The 26,424-nt window shown below is 48.3% G+C and overlaps 1 protein-coding gene across 1 annotated transcript in view; it reads right to left on the bottom strand.

Moving 5' to 3' along the window:
- Window positions 1-1,401: 1,401 nt before the first annotated feature.
- The window catches only part of CNTN2 (contactin 2), a 55,091-nt gene continuing 30,068 nt past the window's right edge, over window positions 1,402-26,424 (bottom strand). The window contains exons 4-24 of the mRNA XM_039536240.1: window positions 22,958-23,102; window positions 21,704-21,879; window positions 20,794-20,889; window positions 20,223-20,432; window positions 17,685-17,784; window positions 17,198-17,373; window positions 16,100-16,236; window positions 15,371-15,500; window positions 14,271-14,421; window positions 12,386-12,513; window positions 11,760-11,935; window positions 11,387-11,507; window positions 10,869-11,027; window positions 10,581-10,730; window positions 9,341-9,411; window positions 8,575-8,809; window positions 7,990-8,105; window positions 7,053-7,239; window positions 6,142-6,254; window positions 5,877-6,045; window positions 1,402-4,971 (exon numbers count right to left, since the gene is read on the bottom strand). Coding sequence (XP_039392174.1) covers window positions 4,862-4,971; window positions 5,877-6,045; window positions 6,142-6,254; window positions 7,053-7,239; window positions 7,990-8,105; window positions 8,575-8,809; window positions 9,341-9,411; window positions 10,581-10,730; window positions 10,869-11,027; window positions 11,387-11,507; window positions 11,760-11,935; window positions 12,386-12,513; window positions 14,271-14,421; window positions 15,371-15,500; window positions 16,100-16,236; window positions 17,198-17,373; window positions 17,685-17,784; window positions 20,223-20,432; window positions 20,794-20,889; window positions 21,704-21,879; window positions 22,958-23,102 — 3,056 coding nt within the window. The 3' untranslated portion in view covers window positions 1,402-4,861. The remainder of the gene's footprint in view (window positions 4,972-5,876; window positions 6,046-6,141; window positions 6,255-7,052; window positions 7,240-7,989; window positions 8,106-8,574; window positions 8,810-9,340; window positions 9,412-10,580; window positions 10,731-10,868; window positions 11,028-11,386; window positions 11,508-11,759; window positions 11,936-12,385; window positions 12,514-14,270; window positions 14,422-15,370; window positions 15,501-16,099; window positions 16,237-17,197; window positions 17,374-17,684; window positions 17,785-20,222; window positions 20,433-20,793; window positions 20,890-21,703; window positions 21,880-22,957; window positions 23,103-26,424) is intronic.

Below are 26,424 nucleotides of genomic sequence, written 5' to 3'. Positions count from 1 at the left end.
CACATTCACATCCTATACAGATACCTACTGGCAAATGCTTTAGTTTAGCTGCTCTAAACTAGCCAGGGGGATGCAGACATCTCAGCCCTCTTGGTGCCCTTGGAAAATAGGCCGCTTTCCTTGTCCCTGGCGGTGAAACAGCCAGTTTAAATGCAATGGAAATAGCTCACAGGCCAGTCCTGCAAGGTGCTGAGAGCCCTCAGCATTGGCCTCTTGAGACATGGGAGCCTAGAACTCCTGAATTCTAATCTCAGGTCACCATTGACTCTCTTGGCTGGTCATGTAACACCTCTGCCCCAGTCTCCATCTGTAAAGTAGGATTAATATTTATGTACTCCAGCAGCACTGGTGCAAGGATTGTTAGTTCACATTGTGCAGTGCTTTGAAGCTACATAATGCCACGTTTGTGCTAAGTATTACTGTTGTTACTGTGGCTATAAATAATTATGTGGTATTTCCACCTGGCCAGGTGGTTGATCAAGCATCAGGACTGATCCAGCTCCAAATCTCTAAGCTTTCAAGCAAGGTTTTATTCCTAAATTCCCCTTTACCCCAGCTCCACTGGGACAAAGGATGAAGGCCCAGCAAAACCGTGATACAAGATAACAAAAGTGAGGCATTATTAACAACACACAATAATTTGCAAAACAAAAGCAAAAGAAACACGTCAATAAAATAGGTTCAGATTTTTAAACAAAATGTACAAAAATATAGATATAATAATTTATATTTAGACAACAGCTGTCATTCATAAACACTGTAACAATCCACTAGGGGGAACCAGAAGGTAATTCGTTGCTAAATAGATTATGGTGCAGAAATTCAAGCTGCATAATTAAACCGAGGCAGCGATGAGCAGTGATCCTATGAGGCTATGGCCTTGTTTTCACTGCTAGAAAAGGTACATTGATAACCATGCGATAACTGGTACGCATGAGCTATTCCAATGTAAAAACACTTTAGTTTTACCATATGGCGAGTAGCCCTGTACCCCTTTCAGGGGCTGACCTCTCATGTTTACCTCATGGTAATTCTAAATGCCTTGTCTCCACTGTGTTTTTACCTTGGGATACCTCAGGAGTGTTAGTCACCCCAAGGTAAAAAAATACACATGTTTTTAGTGATGGCAAGGGCTAAGATCAGCTCCCTCTACTCTGTGTACAGGGGCGGCTCCAGGCCCCAACACGCCAAGCGCGTGCTTGGGGTGGCATGCCGCGGGGGGCGCTCTGCCGGTCGCCGGGAGGGCGGCATGCCTGCGGAGGGTCCGCTGGTCCTGCAGCTCACCAGCGGACCCTCCGCAGGCACTCCTGCGAGAGGTCCACCGGAGCCGCGGGACCGGCAGAGCGCCCCCTGCGGCATGCCGCCGTGCTTAGGGCGGCGAAATGTCTAGAGCCGCCCCTGTCTGTGTATGTCATTTCTCCTATATTACTGGTATGACTCACTGCCCTTCATTTGGTTTCTCTCAGTGATGTATTTGTAGGGGAAACCAAGAGAGGGGAAGTTATCCGTCTCTTGTCTGGTCTGTCAGTCTAACTGTTTAGCAATTTTCCATGCCATTGGATTTTTCCTCTCTCCTCCACCTCTCCATATTTTTCTCTCATTTGCCAAATATATTAACACCCATTCTTCATCTCGGTGCATGGCTTCTCATGTAGGGATTCTGCTGGTGTACTTCCCCTCTTGCCAGAAAGCATGTTGTAATGGTGTGTAGGACAGATGCTATGCAATTATATTGGGATCTCCCTAGTATATGCTGCCGGGAATAACTCCTTTACATGGGCAGGGATTTACGCACCTAAGCTCCTAAATGCGCAGTAAGACCCAGGACACACAATAGCTTTAAAAATGATTAGCTAGTGCAAGCCATCCCTGACCCCTCTATGACACTGAGGGCGACTTTGGTGTTTAGTCACAGCCCACATCACCCCATGGGGAGTACTGGAAACAGAATATCTCCTGGAGCCACCTAATTGCGCTTTGTAGATCAATTTAAGGGCTGCGGCATACTCCCCAGTTGGTCCGCCGGCTGTACTACTTTCCATCCCTTCTTGCCCCCTTTTGGGAGAATAGCACATCTGGTCCCTGGAGGAACGATAGCAATAGCAGCGCTTGTGTTCCTTCTAGCTCAAGGGTTGCAATTCTGGCCAAACCTTACACAGACTGTGTAAGGAAGGGTGGGGGCTATTTGGTCCCTCCTCTCCTTACCAGCCCCCTTCCATCCTCACTGCACAATCCTGTGAAGGCCAGACAGAATGTAGACCCTAGTCTCTGGGCACCATCTGCATAGTTTATGAACCAGCAAGGATGGGGGGAGGAAATCCAGTTAGCAATCTTCAGGAGAAAATCAGTTTTGCTACAAATCCAGAAGGAAATAACCTGGAGTCTTAGGGGCCTGGGGAAGGCTTTAAGTTTTCACAATCATTCTGTGAAACATTCTTTAGCAGTGGTTTGATCCTGAGAGTCCAAGGAAAGTGTGGATACTCAGAATTGAGCCCTAGATGCTGGATATTCATTTCACTTCCCCAGTCTGTACAAAATATGCTGCCCTTAAAGACATGAGTCCAACCCTTCAGTCCTTACTCATGGACAAAATTCCTTTGTCTGAACAAGAGCTGTGGGTACAGATCCAATGGGCTGGATTGGGACTCAGCTACTGCAAATTAGAAGACGACCTTTGGAGTCCATGGAGCTATGCCAGTTTACACGAGCTCAGGGTCTGGCCCCATATATTTGTGGAAATTTACTTCACTTCAGATCCACACTAAAAACTCCCCTTAACTTCAGTGGCAGATCTGGATACACCAATAGTGGCAGGGTCAGGCTTAGATTTTAAGGGGGAGATGTTCAAAGGCACTGAAGTCTGTTGGGCTCCTAATTCCCATTGTGCCTTTGAACATCTGCCCTTAAACCAGATGTGTCTTCTGATCTTAATACTTGGGGTATTGACCTGTATAAACCCTTATGCATTGAGAGGACAGTACATGGTATACTCTGCCATCTTATAAGTCAAGTATAGTATTTGCTCACCATAGATAATGACTTTCGAGTCTCATGGGAAACTTGCAGTGCTAGTGCCTCTCAGAGACATTTTATGAAGATACGTAGCCTTCTGAGAAGCAGTAGGCTCAATGATGCTGGTAGCTGGGATGCCAGAGTCCCTTTACAGCATGTAGCTGGGATTCGAATACCCTTATACCATTGGTAGTAGCTATTCCGAAACCCCTTACATTCTTGTAAAGTTTTAACAGAATTTTGTCTAGTAAGTTTTGTGAAGAATTTAGCAGGCAAGAGGAAGCAATTGCTTCTAATGCTGATATGGTGCTGTTACTCCCTCCGGAGAGATCCCAGCACTGAAATCTGCAGGCCCATCATGGATCAGTTCCGTACAGTTATTGCAGGAGGGCATGCGTGCATGGCAGAGGGTCATAACAAGATTCCTCAACTAGCCTCACTGGTTCATTCTCAGCAAAACTGGAGAGGACAAGGAACTGGGTTCCTAGCACAGAAACTGTATTTCAGTCCTCCTCCTTCCCATTGCAAGGTGTGGCAAATGTAATCTCCTGGTTAGGTAATTATAGAATAAGGTTGGTCAGGTAAGCAATACCGTCAGTTATGAAGAAAGAAGATATGGGCAAGTACCCCCGAAGACAGCCTGGGAAACACCAGAGAGCGCAGCGAATTAGGTTATGGATTACTCTGAACATGCAATCTTTTCACCGTCAAACTTCTGGCATTACAAATTTGCAAAGCAACAAACTTTTCTCAGCCAGACTGGTTGCTGAAACAGCTGAGCATCCCATCACATGAGCATCCCTCCGTTAGCTGGCTGTGTGCATCCTGCACGTGAAAAGCCAGACTCACTCACTGGTTAGACCTTGATCTCACAACTGTGGGGCAGGGCTAATATTCGGCTAGATGGGAATCATGCCCCCTTTAAGACCCCACTCTGTGAGCTGAAGATGAATTCCTCTGAAATCGCTTTAATAGGCTGGATCTATCTCCCCAAATTTGAGATTCGAGAAAAGTGTGTGTTAAAACAAACAAACACCCAAAGGGAAAACAACAACAACAAAACAATCCCAGGATGTGGGTAATACTGAAGGTTGCACCTCTTATCATAACAGCCAGGGTGACCTGTTGTACAGGATTGCAAGTCAGCCCCAGCATTGCTAGTAAGAGGCAATTAAAACAATTTCCACTTCACCTATGATCTATTATCTCTTTCTTTTTAACTACCTAAGTACTAAGCTCTTCCCTCTCCTTCAGGATAGGGCAGGGCACAGAGATTCCTTTCTCTTGAGGCTTTTTCTCCTTGAGATGGTTGCTGCAAAATAGCTGATTTGGCTCAGCATCTGGGAAAAGCTCCTCCAATAATATTCTCCCTTATCTTTGAACACCAGAGCTGTCAGTTCAGAGGTGGCTGTGGGGATGATATGCAGCATGCTGATAACATTGAAATCCTTCCCCTCAAAAGCTAATGTACATATTTTAAAAAAAAAAGTCTAGTTTAGCAGTCTGGTTATTTTCGTACATGGCTTCGTAAGGCAATAAACCTACTGGATAAAGTACATAAAACAGCTGGCTCCCGGAATTCACACAGAATTCTTCCTCTTTGTGTTTTGTTTTTTCTTTTAAAAAATTCTTGGATTGGTTAAAGACCCAGGTCTTGTATGAAATGTTCTATTTTCTAAAAAAATGGGTGTTTCTTTTGTTTTTTCCCCCCTTACGTTGATTTTGACAAACCCCTTTTTTGTAGCGCTGTTGTGGCACAAACTTGTAGTTGCAATGGCCAAATGTCGAATAGTTCCACGCAGGCTTAGGAGGAATTGTGTCCAGTGATCCTCAATTGGATTGGCCAGCATCAGAGCTCCAAGTAGCCTATCAGAGCCAACATTACTAGAGAGTTAGTCATAATAATGACAGTATGCGGCGCTGGATTGGCTGCAGAATTTTCCACCATCATACTTGTGCCTGAAAGAGAGAAAAATAAGAAACAACCATGATGAATGATTCCCTTGTACTGGTACCACCTGTTTTCTTTTTTCCCCCAACGATCCAGTGAGGATTTGGTGAAATGTTACTTCTTGCAATGCTGGATGCTGCTGCTTTATCTACTGTTGATGCATTTTCAAGGAATAAAATTTTGTTTACAAAGAGAATAGAATAATATTTACTATGGGCTAAATCCTGAAGGACTCAAGCAAAACATTGAGCTTAATGGGAAACTCGCCTGTAGCTTGTCAGAGCTAAGGATGAAATCCTTGCCCCTTTGAAAGCCATGGGAGCTTTGCCATTGATATCAGAGGAGTCAGGTTTTCACTGTAAATGAATATAAATTGAGTACAGACTTCAAGGAGTTTGGCCCACAATGAATAACACCAGCTTCAGAGTAGACTAGAGGGAGGGCATGATAGTGGTCTGCCTGTATGTGACGAATGCAAACAGAGAGGCGGGCGAGAATAACCCAGCAGCCACAGCCGAGTGCTGGAAAACGATACTTGCAGAAAGTGCCGTTAACTAAAGCGCATGTGTAAAAATAGGTCAGGTTACAGACCAGGGCTAGAGCTGCCACCGCTTTCCCGCCCCATGTGCTCGATGGAAGAAGTGGGATCTGGAACCAGTGTTCATTCTGTTCTATGGGCCAGAGTTGGGACAAAGACACAGACACAAAATAGGGCAGCGAAAGGAGTGATACAGGCTTAGCTCCTTTAAATTAACATACCACCTCGGATTCACCATTGTTTCCAAGGGTCAGTAAAATGTTATGGCATAATGGCCATTTGGTGTATGACCAAGGTAAATGAGTATCCACTTGTGGGATATGTGCAAGGGAATAAGGCAGGGAAGGGAGAAAGAGAAGAGCAGAGCAGACACACCGCCATTTCTGAGGATGTGAACCTCTGCTGGGACTCCGTCTCCTCCTGGCCCCGTTGCCCTAATCTGCACCAGAGCGTGAGTGGAGTCTTCAGGCACTGGGATCTCAATCCGGTTCTTGCTGGCCAGGTACAGTGTGGGAGTGGAGTGCGAGTCCTGCCGGTAGAGCATCTGTTGGAAGATATGTTTTGAGTTTAGTGTCATGGGGTCTTTTTGTTTTCTTCAGCACAGCATGAAAGAGGAGAACTTGCTATGTGCTGCCTGTACCTTGTACCCAGTAACAGTGGACTCGTTCGCCTTTGCAACCACAGGGTCCCACTTGACGCTGACACTGGAGCCGGAAAATGTCCAGGAGATGTTACCAGGTGGCCTCTTTGGGGCTAGGAGATAAAAGATGATTGAGAGTTCAGTGAGGATGAGAAACAGAAGAAAGCAAAAGGAGGATGCTCTACCCAAGACGAAGGGCTATCAGGTCACCTTCTGAGACCCACTGGCCAACCTGGAGGGTAGGTAGCACCAACATTGCTAGGACTAGCAGGAGAGCATTTCAGCTAGAGTCATCTGAATAAAAAACAACCCGATATAACTGGCAACAAATCATATTTTCCCTTTGCTGGATTTGAAATGTTTCTTTCTGATTGACTCCCAGCACAGAGCTGGGAACAGTTCTCAGCCTGAAAGCATTCTTGCTCATTTGTCAAACTGTTTCTAGACCTTGTGTGTTGTGAGCTTTCACGCCTTACGTTCACCTCAGTCTGATTATCATTAGCTGTTTGGTTTATTTCATTGGCAACGTATTAGTAGCTGATGTCTCAAAAGCTGACAGAGTAGGTGAGTAATAATTAATTCTAGAGGTTAGGGATTCCCGGGCTGTCCTAAGGTATAAAGCACTGGTGCCTAGCTTCAGCAGTAGCTCTCCGGATAATAGCTACTAAATTCATGCTAGAATTCAAGTAGGGAGAAAATCAATAGCAATGGTTATTCAAATGATATGATTTGGGGACCAACATCTCAAAATCTTTGAGCCAAAAACAAATGCTTTATACCAGTGGAAAGCTCAGATTGACACATTTTTGTCTGAGCAGATTCTAAACTATCAAACCTTAGAATCAACCCTGGTCTTTTGCCACTGATCCAACAGGGACAGAATATAGCTATTGTGCTTGGCGCTCACTCACGTGGCTTCGTTGTTGTGATGTTGGTAGAGGGACTGGCTGGCCCCGTTCCAGCCCGGTTGTAAGCTCTGACTGTCACGTGGTACTTTGTGTTGGGGTTCAGGCCTGTCACGTGAGCTGAAGTGACAAGACCTGCTGTCCTCACTCTGTCTGCTGCTGCCTCTTTATCGCCATCCTTCCAGTACCGGATCTAAACAGACGAGTACACGGAGGTCTTAGCACCTAAGCCATTGAGACGTTTGCACATGTGGCTACCAGACCCACTCCACCCAATGCAGGAGACCTGGGTGCTGGAGCAGTTGCCTCAGGAGTCCCTTTCTCTGGGCCAGAGGATCTCAGGCGTATCAGGGCGCAGATGAGCTGGTCTCTGGGTGGGGGTAAGTGGGGTTAGAGTACTAAGGTGAATGACTCTCTGTAGGGCAAGGCCATGCTTTTGCAGACTATGGGCCATCCCGACTTCCCTCCAATTCCCTGTATTTTTTTAAAATTGTACCATGATTGATGCATTTTCCAGAGAAGCCCTTGGAACTCAGGTTGTAGGTTGACTGTCATTTTCATACAGGGGATTATTAGCCAAACCCTGGGGCTCTTACTCAGATTTTTACTCGCGCCAGCTCCTACTAGAGTCATAGCTGCCCTCAGTATTTGGCCCTGTGCATCTTGCTCGGCTTGTGACCAGAATCAAACCCACTGGCTGTGGAATGGCAGGTGGCAGGAATGGGAAACCCCATCATGACAGTTTCTCTAGTGGCACTGCTACTGGCTGCATAGAATCAGCATTGCCTACAGCAGAGTGGATGCTGGAATCCCCCCTGCCCTTGAAAATGGAGGCCCCTTTTATTTGCTTTCACTTCCTGTAGCCTAGGGAGATAACTAACTTGCCCCATTGTGTGCTCCAGCCTGAGTCTCAGTCCTTGTTCTAGCCCTTCCACTTTCTTACCTCGTAGCCCAGCAGGACTCCATTTGTGTCTCCCTGCTCAACCGGCTCCCACGACACGTCCATTTCCGAGGACAAAACAGCCTTGGCTGTAACCCTGGAGGGAGCCACTTTTGGTTCTGGCAAAGGACGGAAGAAAAACCCAGCAATAGAAGTCTTTCATGACAGCAGGTGACAGGGCCACTGCCCCGGAAGGAGTGGTTTCACGGCCAGAGGCCAGCTCTATGGCTATGGGGTGGCTACAGCAGGCACTGCTCACTGGAGGCAACATGAACTAAAGCTGTGAATGTGGGTTTTATGTAACCAGGAGGGCAGCCTGGCTTGGGGTGGTGTGTGACAGGAGCTCTTGGGAGCTGAATGTCTCTTCTTCTGCAATGGGTGTATGTTTGTAGGTGCACTTATGAGAGCATGTGTTTGTATTACAAGGCATTATGTGAGCACTTCTAGCCTGATCCTCAAACCACCATCAACCGACCTTCTAATAACAGGAAACAATTCCTAGCAGTGATACCTATTAGACTGGAATAGCTTCTCTCAGAAGAAGCAGTAGCAGACACATCAGACTGAGTCACCACAGTCCCTCCTTACCTTCCTCTGCAGAGTACACGATGGCAGTCAGGCTCTCCGGTCCCTCCCCCTTCCTGTTGTATGCTTTGATTTTCACTTCAAATGGGGTGTAGGGCCCGATGCTCTCGTTGCGGTAAACGTAGTGCTGGGATTCTGGGTGGGGCACCTGTGCAGTCTTCCACGCCTGGGTGCCTTGCTTGCGGAACGACAGGATGTATCCAAAACCATCCCCGTTCTGGTACTCCCGCAGCATTGGCTACGACATGGGGCAAGAACGAAAGGACACGTTGGCCTGGCACTTGTTTTATACCCGTAGTGCATGCAATAGATTTGATCTATACAGTAGGCAGAATTCTGCCCTTGGGCCTGTGTGTGCAAATCCCACTGAAATGGCTCTGTAGTACAGCATCAACGCCACTGCGGTGTTGCTAACTCTTGCAGTGTTACCACAAGTCTTGTGATATTTTGTGTTCTTATGGCCTCTGCTCCTGGAGGCTTGTGATATTCACAAGAAAATAGCCCACATCCTTTATATAATAGCATAATAATATTTGTATAGAGGGGCCCGTATCTGCTGCCTCTAGAGTCTGCAGTGGAATCAGGATCATATCGAAGTTGTAGTCTACATACCCCCTTTTCCTTCCATCTTTGCTTTTGTCTCCTTTTCACCCCCCTTCTCTGTTTTGTCTCCCTTTGTAGCTCCTCTGTGCTCCCTTTTCAGAGCCAAGCCTGTCTCCCTTTCCCTTTTTCTGCATTCTTTGTTGGCCTGCGCCTACAGCCAACTTACCGTCCAGTTGATGATGAGCTCACCAGGGGCCCCTCCTCCTCCACTGAGCCCAGATGGTGCCACAGTAGGGGCTGTTGTATTCCCCCAAAAAGAGAAGGAATGTGAGAGTTTAAAAACAAAACAACAACAGTGGAAAGAAAAGCACCCATGCTTCAAAACCTGGGAGCAACCAACTTCCATCAACTCTCAAACCTGCGCTGGCCCATCTGGTTCTAATCGTTAATACTGAAGATATTTTAGGTGTGATTTTCAGAGGTGCTGAGCTCCGACAGTCCCTACTAAATTCAGCTGGAGATGTGCGTTTTCAGAGCCTGTGAAAACCAAGCCCTAAAAAGCATAGTGTGGGTGAAATTGTGTTAGGTGTGAGCTGCCAGTTCACCACACACATTCAGAACATTTCTTGTGCCAGTCTTGCACTTCAAGCTCCTGAGTTTTTGGCTAAGACCAAGAGTAGTATTGACTTAATATACAGTTAGTTGTCCACAGGGGACTTCCCCTTGTCCTCACAATGGGTTGGACAGTGGTTCTTATAGGAGGCTGATTTGTCTTGCATACCCCAAGTTTCACCTCACTTAAAAACTACTTGCTTACAAAATCAGACATAAAAATACAAAAGTGACACAGCCACTAGTACTGAAACATTGCTGACTTTGTCATTTTTACCATATAATTATAAAATAAATTCTGACACACACCTCATATTGAGAAACACTGATATATTATAAACAAGTCAGTGTCTGTATGACGTTTTAGTTTGTACTGACTTTGCTAGTGCTTTTCATGTAGCCTGTTGTAAAACTAGGCAACTATCAGTGAGTTGCTGTACCCGTGGAAGACCTCTGAGTACCCCTGGCTGAGAATCATTGGACTAGATCTAATAGCTCTTTTCCATTTCTTTCCACTAGGATCCTATAAAGTTCTCAGAGCATCAAATACTCAGGGCTGGGACTGTCTTTATTTTGCATATTGCACAAGACTGAGCTCATTATCAGTGGTTAACATATGGTAAATAACACTCGTGAAGCAGTCATCCAGCACTGTTGCGCCTTTATCTTTGGCATGTAAAGGGGTAAGGAAGAACGCATATTTTGTGTCATCACCATCTCTAGGAATACTCAGTGAGATGATGAACTTGTGGCAATGCCTAAGTGAGCATGAAAACCATCCTGTTCCATTGCAGAGGGGTAGGGATAGATGATCCCTAATGTCTCCTCCTAACCCTGAGCCTATATGCACCTACCAGCTTCTTTGGTGCGGATTTTACTGGAGGGCCCACTAGGATCCCCAGCTCCAAGGATGTTGCTGGCTAGGACCCGGAATTCGTAGTCCATCCAGGGGATGAGATTCACCACCTGGGCCGTCTCCGCGTTGCCCTCAATATTTGCAGGATCTATAACCCAATAACATGAGAATACAACAAATAGAGCAAGTGGCAGTCAGAAAGCAAAAAAAATAAATAATAATAATTCTTCCATCCCAGAGCAATCTGTGTGGGCAAAGGCAGGGCTGCTGCCATGAAAACACTTACTGGTGCGCACTTGCTTCCATTTGTTGGAGAGTAGGGTGCGGGCCTGGATGATGTATTTGGCAATAGGACTGTGGTTATCGAAGCCACGGCTCCAGCTCAGCTGGATGGCGGTGTCGCTGATGTCCACCACCACCACGCCCCCAGGGGCCCCCGGAGGTCCTACCACCGTGAGAGAAGGACAGTCACATTAACAGCCTCAGAGCGGGACTCAGCCAGGCTTATTGCTCTTCAAACAACGTCCACATGGTAGGTCATAATCAGGCCACTGTACCCTGAAGGGTAAAAGTGTAGCCTCAAAATTTGTCCTCCTTTAAAACATTTGAGATCTGGCGTGGAACCTCCTCCGGATTCTAATTCACAGTTTAAATGTGTGTTGCACACCATGAGGAATTTAAATAGCTGTTGGTGGGAGGTTTTCGGGTGTGAAAGCATGTTGGTCCTTGGCAGGGAATCCAGTTTGTTTGGGCTCGTTATACGCTGCATGCAGGATGTGGGACGGAACGGCTAAAAAATATTACCTCTTACGACCAGCATGGCTGACTCAGATGCGCTGTCCACAACTGTCTGGGCTGTGCATGTGTACCGCCCGGAGTGCCTCAGCTGAGTATTCAGGATGGCGAGGTCCCCAATAGCCTCTTTCTATGCAGGGGAGAGAGATGGCAATGGGAGAAATGTCAGAGCAAGCTTGGGGACCATACAACACATGAGATGGAGAAAGAGACGCAGGCATTAAAACCCAGGGCTCTCCCAGCAAGGTCAGGAGGATTGGCAAACTGGACACATTCTAGAAGAGCCAAAGACGCGGTAGCAAACGGGGCCCAGGATGTTTTGTTTTCCCCTTTGCCCCAGGTGTTTGGAGAGGGCATCAGCACAGAGCCCCTTGATACTCACCCTGCTAGCTCTCATGTAGTGCCCTTCAGACCTGTCAAAGTCAATGGGGAAATCCTCCAGGGACCAGGTGAAGGTTAGGTCCATAGTTGGGTCATGGGAGGCATGGCACTGCAGGGTAATGTTTTCACCTAAGTTGATGTCTGCACTAGATGGTGCCAGGGTGATTTTGGTGGCATCTGCAGAGGAGGTGAGAAGGCTGTTAGTTGCAGATGTAACCTCCATGCACCAGTCATTGTCTGGCTAACAACACACAGGTTGATTTGGGGTTTGACTTTGCAAAACCAAAATCTGATCAGCATGGATTTGCAAAGCCAAAGCCACCCCCATTTTTGTCTCTCTCTAACTAGGAACCATCAATAGTTTTCCAAGGGGTAGAAAAGGATTAAATTAGATGCAAAATAGAAATATTTTCTCAGGGCCAATTGCTCATGGTAACCTTTGTGGAAGCGGTGGGGGGTGGATTGAAGGATTGTCCTGACGAATGAAATGAGTTAAGGGTACGATTCCCTCTGAGAACTGGATTGTTTTCTGGGAATTGAAGGAGAAAGAAACGTCCCCCTTCATGTTAGGGCACTCTTAGCACCCTCCTTGCTGCATCAGCCTGAATACAAGCCAAATAGCTCTACCTCGAACTGAGAGGATTCCTGTGCTGTTGGCTTTTCCCATGAAATTCTCAGCAAAGCAGGTATACTTCCCCTCATCAGATTTGCTGATATTCCGGAGGATCAAGGTGCCATCTGGGGTAATAGTCACCCTGGAGAAGGAAAAGAGCCTCAGCAAGAAGTGAGATTAAAATGGCATGGATAGCCAGGGGCGGCTCTATGTATTTTGCCGCCCTAAGCACAGCAGTCAGGCAGCTTTTGGCTGCACGCCTGCGGGGGAGGTCCGCTGGTAACGTGGATTCGGCAGCATGCCTGTGGGAGGTCTGCCGGTCCCATGCCTTTGGTGTATCCGCCGCCGAATTGCTGCTGAAACCACAGGACTGGCGGACCTCCCACAGGCATGCCGCAAAAGGCAGCCTGACTGCCACCCTCACAGCGACCAGCAGGCTGCCCCCCGTGGCTTGCTGCCCCAGGCATGCGGTTGGTGCGCTGGTGCCTGGAGCCGCCCCTGTGGACAGCAGTCATGTTCACGGTGTGCACCAACCTCTAGATGGAATTCCTAGATGCTGCTGACTTCTCTAGGGATACAGGTCAGAAAGACCAGACTGCAAAAACTGGGTAAGACTTTTTAAAAGAAGCAGCAAATGGAGTGCAGCAAACATCAGTAGCTTTTATAAAGAGGGGATCTTTGATGTTCAATCCTATGTAATGTACCCTCTGTGGAAGCTTTGAAATGCAAGAATGTGAGCATTCCCTAAAACGGAGTACAGGTAATTGGTCCTCCATGCTGCTCTTCCATGTTGATTAGCTGGAGGGCTCAGGATTTGTGCTTCCATTTCACCTTGAACTGTCTTTGGTTTTTTACCATGTTTTGGTTCATGGGGAAGCAAACCTACACCGCTTATCTCAGCCTCTGGAGATTGCCAACCTACGTGGGCCTTGGTGGAGCATGATGGGGTGTGTTCCCCACACGAGCCCTGCAAGAGCTGAGTTAGGCCAGGTGGGCCCAATCAGCTCGTTAGGCTGCAAGCAGGGGAGCCTTAGGCTATGAGGAGGCCACTGACTGGGAACAAACTCACATGTGCAGGAACAGGGGGGCTGTATAAAGCCAGGTAGTGGGCTGCAAACGGGGGCTGCTGCTGAGGAACACTCCAGTGAAGTAGGCTGCTGTCACTCACTGAGTGGAGGGAGTTGGAGACTGGCAAGGAGAGGGTGATGTAGGAAGAAGACCAGAAAAGCAGCAGCAAGGAGTGGGACTGTGGCTGCTTGTCATAGGGTCCTTGGGCTGGAACCCAGTGTAGAGAGTAGGCCTGGGTACCTTACCAGCCACTGGGGAGTGGCAAAGGGCATTGGAGACACCAGCCAGACAGTGGGTCTGGAAAGACTGTGAATTCCCTGGAAGGGGAAGACCTTAGTGACCTACCTGGAGGACCAAGCGACAAAGAGGAGACTGCAGTGCCTGGCGTGAGAGGGGCCGCACGGTGAGATGGGACAGGGGAAGATGCCACTGGAGGGAGAACACAAGCCTGGCAGAGCTAATTCCCAGAACAGCCAGCAGGAGGCACTGCAAGCCGTGAGTGCGCCCCATGACAAGAAGGGGCACTTTTTCAGAGGGTTTTGTTCATCCTCCATTTCTTTCCTGCAGTTTGTTCCTCCCATCCCCCAAGGCCCTCCATCTGGCTGAGGAAGGTCCTAATGCATGTAGCTCTTAGATCTGCCAGAGGGCTTGCTGCAGAACAATACAAAAGGTTATCATATTCCCAGGGCCTAACAAATGGACCCAGGTCTTGCATGATAGTCAAGGGTGCTAACAAGAGGGCCACCAATTAACATCTGGGTGGTCTTCTGCAAGAGCAACATGTTTTTAGCTGTTGTTGTTCCTAGCTAGAAGCAGACTTGGTGCTAGTACCTGCTACTGTTGATCAGGAGTTCAGTTCCTTTGGTCCAGAGCACAATGGACTTTGGTGCTGCTCTTGGCTGGCACGGGATGATGACCTCCCCACCTCGGGCTGCTGGTATCAACCGCTTCACGGGGTTTAGCCGAAAATCTGGCGCTAAGGCTAAGAAGAAAAGAGGATTAAGGGATCTTCTCAAATACTGAACTATGAGCATGGTAAAGCTGCAGTGTAACTGGATTCTGGTTTGTCACCAAACTGCATGATGACAGAAGTATAACAATAGCATGATGGATGAACAGTTCCTTCACTGCTCAATGACTGCTGGATTGTGTTGGCTGTTCCATCATCAACCAGGAGAGGTGCTACCTGATTCTGATGTATCATGCTTGGCGATGGGGATCTGATCTTAATGCTTGCAAGGTCTTTGCCAAGACACAAAACCAGCCAATTTCAAAGAGGATGGGGATGTTCGCTTCCATGTCCTGAGCAAATTTCAATTGGTGTAAATACATAATGTCCCCTAAAATTTCCCCTTTCAACTGGATATGAAATTCTGCTTTACTTGCTGTTAAACAGCTGCTGCTTAGAGCATTTTGCTTCTAAGCTGATGGTTCAAATCCAGCTCAGGCTAGTACCAATGCAAAGACGTTATCATGTGATAACTGTTTGGTCTCTGTGAAATGAGTTTTGGATCTGCCTAGTTCCCCTTTGCTGACAGCCACAACAGACTGACTGGGTCATGGATACTGACCTATTTTCTCAGCCTCAGTTCGTAGGTCAAGGGAAAACTGTGTAGCGGGGGGAAACTTGAGGTGCTGCAGTCTGTGCAGTACCTGTTCTGAGGCTAAATAGAGGAGTTAATTCTCCAGAACGGTCTATCTTTTAGGAGTACTACATTTACACAAAAATGTAATTGATGTAGTGGTTGATGTGCCCTATCCCAGAGGTGCTGCATTTTTGTGGTGGGTAAGTGGTTCTCGTATGCTTGTAAAGGATTGAGATGAAAAAGGTAGCGTACATATACAGTAAATATATTAGGACTATAGCTACAACACTGCAGTGTCTAGATAGTCCTTGGAAACCTGGGACCCTTGGGAAAATGATGAGTTACCTTGCACTGTTAATTCAGCACTTGCATACACTGTGCCATGTTTGTTCTCAGCTACACACTGATACATGCCAGAGTCTTCCAGGGCTAGCTTGGAAAGTCTCAGCTCTCCGCTGCTCACTTCGATGCGGTTCTGTGCAAACAGGAAGATCAGCGGATTAGATGGGAACAAAGAAAATGAGACTCAAGACCCAGAGCTGAGTTCCATTCCCGCTCCTATGCCAGCTTGTATTGTTTTTCTGTCTATCAAATGTCTTCCTAGCCAAGCATTTACAGGGCTCTCACCACTGTGGTAGCTGAGTGCCAGTGCAGTGAAGTGTGTAGGTATGTACTGACTGATCAGTGACTGGTCTGAGGTAAGCACCACTCTCTGGGGAGGCTTTCCTGGCCCGAGGACTGGATGTAAGGTCCCAGGGCTGCTGGTAACAGTGGAGAGTGACAGGAGAATGGCATGATGGGAATAAACATATGAAATGAGCTTGGCAGTCTCAGCAACTTCCCTTGCGGGGGTAGGGAGGGAGGGTAAAACTACCACCCATATCAGTGCAGTTGGCAGACTGCTGGGCAGGGTCATGGAACCGAAAGAGGAGGGGATGTTACGGGTGAGGACTGAGGTGAACTGGCAGAACTACATGGGGTGCTAGGGCTGGAATGGTGGGGTCTATTGCAGGTCAGGGACATGTGCACAGGTAGACGTGCAGCCTTCTCTGTTCCAAGCAAGGGCTGTGGTACCTGAGAGGTTAACGGCTGCCCATTACGGAGCCATCTGATCGTAGGCCGTGGCTTGCCAGCTGCTGCACAGCTCCAGCGTAGGTCAGATCCAATGTCTGCTTCTGTGTCTGTGATCACCTTCAGCCACTCCGGCTGAGCTGCAAAGGAGCAAGAGTGATGTAGGAGCCAGGAAGGTCAGATGGGAGGCTGCTCATGCCAGGCCCACAGGGTGGTACTGGCATGGAAGCAGAGTGATTTATCACAGCACGTTACCCCATAGCAATAGCCTTTGTCTCCTGTGTGCAGAGGCCAGGCCGATTCTTCTCACTGGCTGAATCTACAGTATGAGCGAGGGCTGTACATACACAAACTCGTTGAGCTAATGCCAGTATAAATAGCAGCATAGCCATGGTAGCACAGGTAGCAGGAGTGGAGACTGTGCAGAGTACAAACCCGCCCAAAACTAGTGGGTATGTACTCGGCATGGCTCAGCCATGCCTTGGCTGCCACTAACCGGGCTACCGTGGCTACACTCCTGTGTTGAGCTGGCGTGAGTGTGTGTGCACGAGCAGAGGAATCGCACCCCTAACTCCTAGCGTAGCTGTAGCCTGTGGGTCCCCCAGCCCACAACCCTGCCTCCAAACTAGACCAACTGCATTATGGGAAAGTCCAGATATGAGGAAGTACCTGGTGACCTCTCTCTAGAAATGAAATGGAGCCCTAAATCCAATCAGCACTGAGCTGTGGGGAAGGCTGGATCCGGATTGAAGGATTTGGGTCATGATTATAGCTCTGTCAGACCTGTATAGTGGATCCAATCTGTGACCCTGGATACAAATACCCCTGTGCTTTGGGAACGTCTGATACTTGCAGCTGGGGCTCTAGCTCTGTTCTCTCACCTCTATGTTAATTGCTCAAGGGATAACTCTCTTGTCGGTTTTCATTCATCCCTACTGTGTTTGAAAGAAAGGAGAAGCAGAAACCTGGGCATGTGTTTAGTAGGGTTCTGCTGTGGATTTGATTAGGGCTGGTTCAGATACAACCAGTCCCCTCCCCAGGGCTCAGCTCACTGCCTGGGGCTCCTTGTGCTTTGGGAAGGGACCTGTTTAAGGGCCTTACCCTGAATAATAATGCGGCCCTGGTAGGTGTCTCTTCCCTTAGCATTTTCAGCCTCACACTCGTAAGTGCCTTCATCTTCAAAGTCAACGTTTTGGATCTGCAGGAGGGGCTCATTGGAGATCCATTTGGAGGGCTGCGAGCTGTCCACCTTTCGCCACTTTATCCGAGGGACGGGGCTATGTCAAAACAAACGCAGTGAAGCAAAACCGCACGGCCTAATGCGCAGCAACATATACTCCAATGCAGTGCAGCGCAATTGCCTTCCACAGCCACCCCCCGCACCTTCAGCGTGGCCGCCAGGACAAAGAGTCTCCACCTTTTGAAATGGTGGCTTGGCCCCTCGCCCTACTCTGCATTGGGAATTAAAGCAGCCAGGCTGTTCTTTCTACCCATCATTATGAAGGCCTGAGGGTCTGAGACTCTCTTCCAGTGCTGCTGCTGCTGCCGCTACCAAAGAGTGGAACAAAATGGACCCAAGAATACTCACTTTCCAAAAGCGAAACACTCCAGAGTCACCAGCTGCCCAGCCAGAGCGTAGGTGTCGGCAGGAAACTTGGCTTTAATGCTGGGTGCATACTGTCTGGCATCTGCTGAAAGAAAAACAATGGTAAGGAGGTTGCAGGCCTTTTAGAACTGCACACACAAAGCATTAAAAGGCAAAGGTCCCTGCAAGGATTCACCTCCTAAAAGCACATATTTAAGTCTCAAAGACATCAGCTGCTGCACTGCCTTCTAGCTATCATCCAGAGTCTGCTCGAGCATTGTCTAGTAGTTAAAGCAGAGCCCTGCTTTCTGTTCTGGGCTTCGCCGCAGATTCGCTGCATGATGGTGGGTGAGTCACTTAACTTCCCTGTGCCTCAATTTCCCACCTGTGAAACAGGGATAATTGTATTTATTTAGATTTAAAATGATAAAAAGATGCCTATCCCAGGGGCTAGGTGCTCTGACATGTTGGTTAATCACACAATTCAATGAAATCCCAGAAACATTAAAATAATCATTCCAAAAGGAACTCAGTCAGCCAGACGGCTGCAGGGACCCCATTTCATCCGCTCCCCGTTACGGGATGCATACCCTCAGCCCCTTGCAAAACCCTTTGCAAATAAATGTCCTTTGCAGCCTGCCCACAAGGTCACCAAATTCAGCTCCTCCTTGGGGGCAGGAGGAGGGATGTTGTCAAGTTCCATAGTCCCAAAGCCTTCACAGAGAACACCCTGCCGGCTGCCCCCTCTCTTTTATAACAAGGGGGAACCAGCTCCGGCACCCTGCTGACTGAGTTGTGGTAATGAGGCATGGGGAGAGAGGTGGTCCCTCAAGTAGGTTGGTCTCAGCCATTTAAGGTGTTATAACTCCACTCAGAGACCAATGGGCAGCCAGTGCGGATCCTGGAGCACTGGTGTCATATGCACTCAACGAGTCACCCCGCTAAGTCAGCAAGCTGCTGCGTTCTGCACCATCTTCCATCTCTGATTGCTTCTAAAGTGTAGCCCAATCCCTACGGATGCATCCTGCTCAGGGAAACAGGATGAGCTCTTCTCACCCTATGCGAGACTCCTAAATTCTTAATGATGAAACACTGCAGCTGGTGATCTCAGTGGCTCGCACTTTTCACTGCGGGGCTCGTGCCGTTTGTTTTGTATCTTTAGGTAGTTTGGTAATTTTGCTTTTTATTTAAAGTGGGAGCCTTAAATCTGTTCTGAAAAGAAACGACATCCTGGAACTTTCCTACCATCGCCCAAATCCCTGCAGATGGAAAGCGTTTTCCAGGGGAAATGTTCCAATTCCAGAGTCTCTCTCCTTCCACTTTCTCTTCCCCAAGATCTCCAGCTGTTTAAGCAAACTAAAGGCCTGATCCAAAGCACATTGAATTCAATAGGCTTTGGCTCAAGTCATAAAATTGTCCCCATTGAATCTTGAGCCAAAGACCTTGTTTCTGTGATGACCACAGGTGCCAGTGCCTGTGGGAATGACAATTGTTGTCACTGTGAAACCACCTACGGGATTCTGCAGCGTATCCTACATTGGCTCCCCATTCATTTCTGGGTCCAGCTTAAAACTGTCCTTGATTTTTAAAACTTCCCTCTGGACTTGTTCCAATCAGCCACGAGGCACCTGTTGCTTTTTACTTCCTATCCTGCTCCTTCAGCTTGTTTAGCCCTGGCTTCTGCTCTGTAACTGCACAGAGCCTCACCATGGCTGGGCAGAGAGCCTCCTCCTCTGCAGCTCTTGCCACCTGGCACAGCCTCCCTGTATCTCCTCCTCCTCGAATCTCCATCTGTTCTCAAACCTCTTTTTCTCTGTCATTTTATGCCTTTTAATTTGTCTGTCCTCCTGCTACATTGTGGGAGGTTTGTGACACTGTCAGTGTGCTTGGTATAAAACCCTCTGGCAAGGTGCAGCTAATTCCCTCATGTGCAGCTAGCCAATCCTGCAAGCATGTGTGGAGTCAGAGTTTCACGTCCGCGTCCCCTCTGGCAGTGAGTGGTACCAGAGAGGGGTGTGTGGGGGGGGGGGGGGGGCGTAGCCCTTCCAGTCCTTTGAGCAGCTGCAGTTGTGCATAACCCATGAGAAGGCCCCTTGCAGACCAACCCCCATTGCTGCCTGGGAGAGTCTTGGTGGAGACAGGTGGAGGCAGCCAGAGTCAACAGGTGGTGTGGGCTGCAGAGAAGAGTCTCCCGCTCCTATAACTGCAATAAATGAGAGGTTCTCAGGTGCCATGACTGTTGGCTCCTTGGCCTCTCTGTTGGGACTGCAAGGTAGTGCCACTGTGGTGGTGCTTTTGTGTGCCAGCAACCAACTTGAGACCCACTAAATGCATTTCTGAGGGGCCACGGAACGGCAGATTGCAATTACCATCAGTAACCACTGTCTGGGCCAGGATTTGAACTAGGGACCCAGAGAGGAAAGGCTTGAGCCATCCAGTCCCACTCTTTCCTACTTTATCTTGGAGAGCTGTTCCCTCTCTCTATAAGAATCAGCTTCTGGGGGGCACCACGTTTCTGCTCAGTAGCCCTAGAGTACTGACCCTCCGCAATAAGGCTGAGTCTGGCAAACTTGCTGAAGACACTCTTCCTGATGAAGTTGATGTGGCTTGTGGCAAAGCAGGAGTAGTTGCCCAGGTCTGACGCCTCTGTCTTGGCAATGTAAAGGTTTCCTGTCATTTGGGAGACAAAGTGCCTTCCATCTGCTGGGATGAAGTTGGGAAACTCGTTCAGGAGCCATCGATATGACAGGCCTGCATGGGAAAGAGTCGAGGGTGAAGTGTGAGAAATGCTGGCTCACCTGAACCACCTCCAGAGCAGCCTGCACCAAGAAGGTTACTTCCCAAGCTGACACAAGCCTGACCCTAAGTTGCTCTATGGGTGGTGGTTATCTTCTCCAGGTCACTAGCCCCATCACGTGACTCCTTTGATTCGCAGGAATTAACATAAAAAGTAACTCTTGAAAATTGGCTCCTCTAGAATTCCCAAAGGCTCAGCAAGAAAGGGCCAAATCTATGGTCTGGTCCTGTCTTGCCGCATGAGGCCATTTCACACATCACCTGCGATCCCTCAAACCACTATTACTTTTGATATCCCCTTTGCTCAGTGCATTACCTGGGTAATGTGGAGGGGGGCTGCAGGTGAACATCGTCCCCCAGCCCTCTGTAATCTTCACGGGGTCTCGCTCTTCTGTGGAGAATTCCTGCAAAACTAAACATGCACAGTGAAACCAGCAGGTGAACAGCCATTGCAGCTGCAGAGGGGATACGTTTCATTTGAATCACGTTTGTCGTGCCCCAGTGGGAGGCGTGTTGTGTGGTTCTGGAGTGAGCATTGCTCATGTCATTTCCAAGGGAATTAAAGGGGGAGAACTGCACTGCGGCAGGGCAGTGTGGCATGTTGCTCACACACCGACTGCTGCCCGCAGGGAGCCAGGATCATTAGCTGTCTTTGCAAGAACACAGCCAGCACTGCCCCATAGGCTGGCCAGCAGGAGGCACTGGAGAATGATGCAACTCCTTCCCAGCCCCCTCCAGGCCCATGCATTCGTCTCTTCAGCAATACACCTGGATTTCCATTGGCTTTGCAGATGGAGGTCCAAAGACCATTCCCGACACCCCTTTCCTTGTAGTGCATTGAATTCACTGCACCGCCAAGCTTGGCCAGGTCCTTTCCCATTAGTGGAAGGCTCTATAAGATTTCATTGAGATGATATTAGGTACCATGTGACTTCTAGCACTGAAAAGGCAAAGGTGGAAGTTCATGCATATTTTACTAGTCCCAACAGAGGCATAAATGGCCCTTGTGTTGGCTGCCCTCATGGCACTGAATGAATGTATCTTGAAAAGGGAAAGGGGGTAGAAAGACAGTGGCATGGAAGCCTTTTGCATCCAACTCACTAACAACGGGGGGCTATGGAAACATCTCCCTTATCTTCCTGTGTTAACAGTGGGAGATTTGATTTACTCCCGGTGCTATTGCAGCTGCATTCCATTTGCACTGTGGAGATGAACAGGTGACTTACAGCCAAAGCGGACGTAGGCTTCTCGGCTCACAACCGTGCCCATGGGGTTAGATGCCAGGCACTGGTAAGACCCAGCATCCTTGGCTTTGACTGGGTTGCTTATCTCCAAGTTGCCCCCAACCAGCCTGTAACGGGTATCCGGCTCCATCTTCATTTCTGTGCCATTCATCTTCCACCTGCCCAGAATGCGGGGGGAGAGAGGAGGAACCAATGATCAAAGCTGCATGTTCACATCCAGCTGATACCAATGCATACTGACCAGCCCCTGGTATGAGGCACACACCACGATGTGCAGTGGAAGGTCAGTTGTATCTAGTCCTAGATGAAGTCAATATTTACTATGCTAGGGTGGTGCCAATAGGAACACAGTGGATTATCTCTCAGCTGCCTCTACTGCTGTGGGAGGGAAAGAAGAATAGAAGCCCCAGAGTTTCAGAAAGACCCATAGTGTCTGCCCTTTGTCCCTCTGATCCCAAGTGAACTTCAGCTGTAAGTTTTGGTGGGATGGAGTATTTCTGGGTCATGAGCGGCTGACTGGGTTAGAGTTACACTGAGACTAAAAGGCCCCCAGTGATTTAGGATGGATGTGCTGGGACAACATGCAGCAGGGCAGGAGAGGCAGCGCCTGTCCATCTTCATGCTTTTCTTTTGAATAAACGATGGTGTGTGAACGTAATGCTGGTGGAAAGTGCTGGGTGGGCAGCTCTGGGGAATTTTTAATGGACGGCTGCAGGACAAGCTGCCCTGCTACCATGCCCCCATCCTGACCTAGAAGGGTGATAGGATCCGGGCAGTGGCTCAGTCACCCTTCACGACTTAAAGAGCTTGACTCTATCCCTCTCTGCTGAGAATGCCAGTGGGAGTGGGGGGCACTTCTGTGATACGAGCAACCATCCGATCCATTAGAAAATGCCACCAGTTCATTCTATATAGTGGCTACAAACAGCCATCAGGTGGTAACAGCTTGGAGTCATTACCAACCTGGGCTGGATTCAAACCAGTGACTTAGCAGGGCAAGACTCCATGTACTAAAACCAGTCCTGCAAGACTCTTCATAACTACACCCCACAGCACAAGGAGGCAGCTAGTACTGGTCTAGACATGGGAGGCTCCTCTTCTGCTGTAGTTCAAACCCACTGCAATTGTGTAAGTGTTTCTATAATCTGTCTCCCTAAGGCAAATATAAACGCCCATCGCTGCAGTAGCTTGGCCTTTAGGGGTACAGGACAGACAAATGGGAGCAGGTAACCTCACCTGTAAGTTGCAGGAGGGCTGGCTCTTGCTCGACAAGCCAAAGTTATCTTCTCCTCTGTTGAGCCTTCAGGAAAGAGGGTGTTGACTGGTTGATCTTCAAAGATTGGCCCATAGTTCCTTATGGTACCATATGCCGGGCACCGCCCTGCAAGGGAGCAGCATGAGAGAAATCCTGCTGAGCTCAGCTCCTCCAGGGGGCGCTGTGGAGCAAGCTTTTGTCAAACATTTTTTAAAAGGGAGACAAGGCCTGTACCAAAACCCCACAACCAAACTCCTCTGGACTTTGGAGAGTTCGGCTCTGGGTTAGAACTTTGCATCTCAGGCCCCTCTCTAGTCCAGATGTTGGGCTTTTCCTACAATGTTAATTTCTGGATTCCCATTCTCTCTCTCTCTCTCTCTGCCAGCCCCGTTTTGGGAATGGGCAGCATGGCTTAGGAAACAGCAAATGGTTACCACGGTTAGATTAGCATGCAAAAAGGACTAATGACAGGCTAATGCAGAGGCAGTGTGGAGCAGTGGGCTGGCCACAGGACTAGGAGCTGGGAACCCCTGAGTTTTATTCTTGGCCCTGACACTGACAATGTCAGCTTTGTGATGGCAACTTAACGTCTTTATATTGTTGTACGAACATTACCTTATTCATCCGCCCCCTCCCCCCTGGCCTGAGAAGTAGGTAGGCAGGACCGTTGACCGTAATCAGGGGACCCACAATTCTGTTCTCAGCTCTGCTTCTGACTCACTTTTGGGCACTGGGTAAATCATCTCATCTCTTTCTAGAACTTGAAACCTGCCATTCCCATAGTCACTAAACACACAGTAATTGTTAGGTCTGTTTTGCCTACCAGCAGGGGGTGGGTGTTAAGTTTCTTGTCAGCATTTAGACCCAATGGGCTGGATTCCTATGTTACAGCACCATAAAGCAGGAGTAGATTTTAGCACTTAAATTACCCTGGTGTAAAAAACTAGGTGAGATCAAAATTAAGCCATTTGCTCAGTGGAAATAAATTGTGGGTATTTTTTGACTTCTGATCTTGATCAAACACTGGACATTTTTTAGTAAGAAACAGTAAATCTCAAAGGGACGCTCTTTGAGCAAAGGTAGGGGGCAGATTTTTAAAGGTAAAGATTTTTACAGATGCAGATAGAGGCCTATTGAAATCAATGCGAGTTAGGCACAGAGGCACTTCTGAAAACCCCCCTAGACACCTCCCTGTATCTTTAGGCACCCAAACACCTGTAAAAATCTGTCCCATGGTGCTTCATGAGATTTGCAGGTTTAGTGATAGGTTATTGGGGTAGCAGTGGTGTTTGCCTTCTTGTGGAATGGTTCTTGGGACAGCACCTGATGCTTCCTGCTTTGCTCCCTTTCCCAGCTACCCTTTACATAAAGAAATGCCACCTGACTTGATTTCTGCTGGTTTCCCCCTCTTGCATTCCGTCACCTCTTTGTTTCATGGTGGGGAGGGGCCCTGTCTATTAGATTTACTGTAGGTCTCATGAATACTTCTATATTCAGAGACTGTGTGTGGACTACTGGACAGGGAGTTGCACTGGGAATCAGGTGATTTCTGTGCCCAGCTCTGGGCAAGTCAGGTCACTGTGTTGTGCCTCAGTTTCCCCTTCTGCAAAATGGAGGTGATGTCTCTTACCCTCCTTGACTGAAAAGCGCAAAGTAGTATGTCATAAGTGAGATGGAGGAATTCGACCTTGTTAACAAGACAAATGGAAACACTGACAGAGCCACCTGCTGGGGCATGTGTATTAAAACTGGTCATATAAATAATAATAAAAATCAACCTGAAATATGTAACAGCAAAAATAGCTGGTGAGATAACCATCAATTTTCTCTCTCCCCCTCCCCTCTTTGTCACCCACCCACCAGCCGAAACGGACAGCGAGCTCCTCACTGTGAGGCCCGTCCGCCCCATAACTGATAAGCCAGGGAGAGCTCGGCCACCCCTGCCATCTGAATGTGATTGGCGGAAGCTCTTGAGGGCTTTGTGTTTGAATTAATAACTATCCTGTGCTATCTCGCCAGCCGTCAGTCTGTCTCCTTCCCTGCGGGATGCAGTGGGACCACTGTTTCAATGAAGCGCCTCTGATAAGTGTGATGTTTTATGCAAGAGTGAATTCCAGCTGGGAAAGGCCCAGCAGGATTCGTCTGGGCTTGGACACCCTTTACCTTTGGTTCATAGGGTTCTTGTTTGATGTCCAGGCTGCCATGGCATACAGGGATGGGGGCAACTGGGGAGAGGGACTCGCTAATTGGCTAAGTCCTCTCTGAACAGCTGGCTGCTGTGTCTACTGACTGGTGCCTGGGCATTAACCAATTAGCTGAGTCCCCCCCACAGAGCCTCAGTACAGTGCTTGGACGTGCTGCTGCAAGTGAGCTGGACTCAAACCGGGCCCTTTGTGGTGCATGGGTATCAGTGGCCAAACACACAAGGACAGGTTGTGATCCCCACGTTACTCGCATTGGTAGCAGCCCCACTGGTTTCACAAACCGGCCCATAGATGGGGAAATCAGGGCAGTGGTATTGTGGGGCTTCATAGCCCCTTCCCCAAATCTATGTAGATGCCCCCACTTTGCTGCTGGAATAGTCCCCTCCCGAAAGTGAAAGTTGCTCCTCCTGGCCACGCCAGCAGCAGACACACGGAGCTGGTCTCAGCTAGAATTTGCTCTGTGCTGATCTTAACACTGCTAAGCAGTGGATAAAGTAATCAGGGCTTAATGCAGAATTAATAAGACTGTTGTGTGTTAATCCATTCCAATAGTAAAAAGCAAATGTACTGAGGCGTAACAACTAAGCAACCAGATTTCCATTTGTCATTAGAACTTAATAAGTAATGAATGGCAAATGATTTCTATTTATCTATCACCCGAAAGCCATGGTATTAATGCTCAAATGCATTGCTCCATGTGTCCATGCTACACAATCCAAGCCTCGCTAATCTTTCCTTCTAATTCCACCCAAACACTCTTGCTGTCCTCTGCTGCCCTTCTCTGCGGTGGTTATGGACTGCAGCTGTCAGGCATTGATTTTCTATATGTCAACAGTGCAAGAAGGTCAGAAAAATGTGTGTCCATGATTCCCAGGTGTCTGGGTGAAATGGCCAGATCTCACTTGTTCAGCACCACAAGCAGATCAAGGTTAAAAAAATTGAAATTCCAGATGGGTTAGGGCGAATGGCTGAGAGCCCAGGACAACAGAAAATTCTAAGCCTGCCTGAGCCAAGTTGACTCTGTTGTAGGACCCAGGGCACATCGCTCCACCTTAGACCTGTCGTTTGTAAATCATCGTCCTTTGGGACAATGTCGTCTTGTCGCAACAGCAGGAGGTTGCATTGCTGGGTCATGATGTCCGGTTGCAAATTTTCAAGAGCCCTGAGGATATTTTGAAACACATTCATGTCCTGCAAGCTTAGTTTTCAGGAAGCAGGATGATCCAGTCAAAACTGGGAATGTC

This window comes from Mauremys reevesii, linkage group 4, assembly GCF_016161935.1.
Source record: "Mauremys reevesii isolate NIE-2019 linkage group 4, ASM1616193v1, whole genome shotgun sequence".
Taxonomy (NCBI): Eukaryota; Metazoa; Chordata; order Testudines; family Geoemydidae; genus Mauremys; species Mauremys reevesii.
This window is presented reverse-complemented; position numbering and strand designations above follow the sequence as displayed.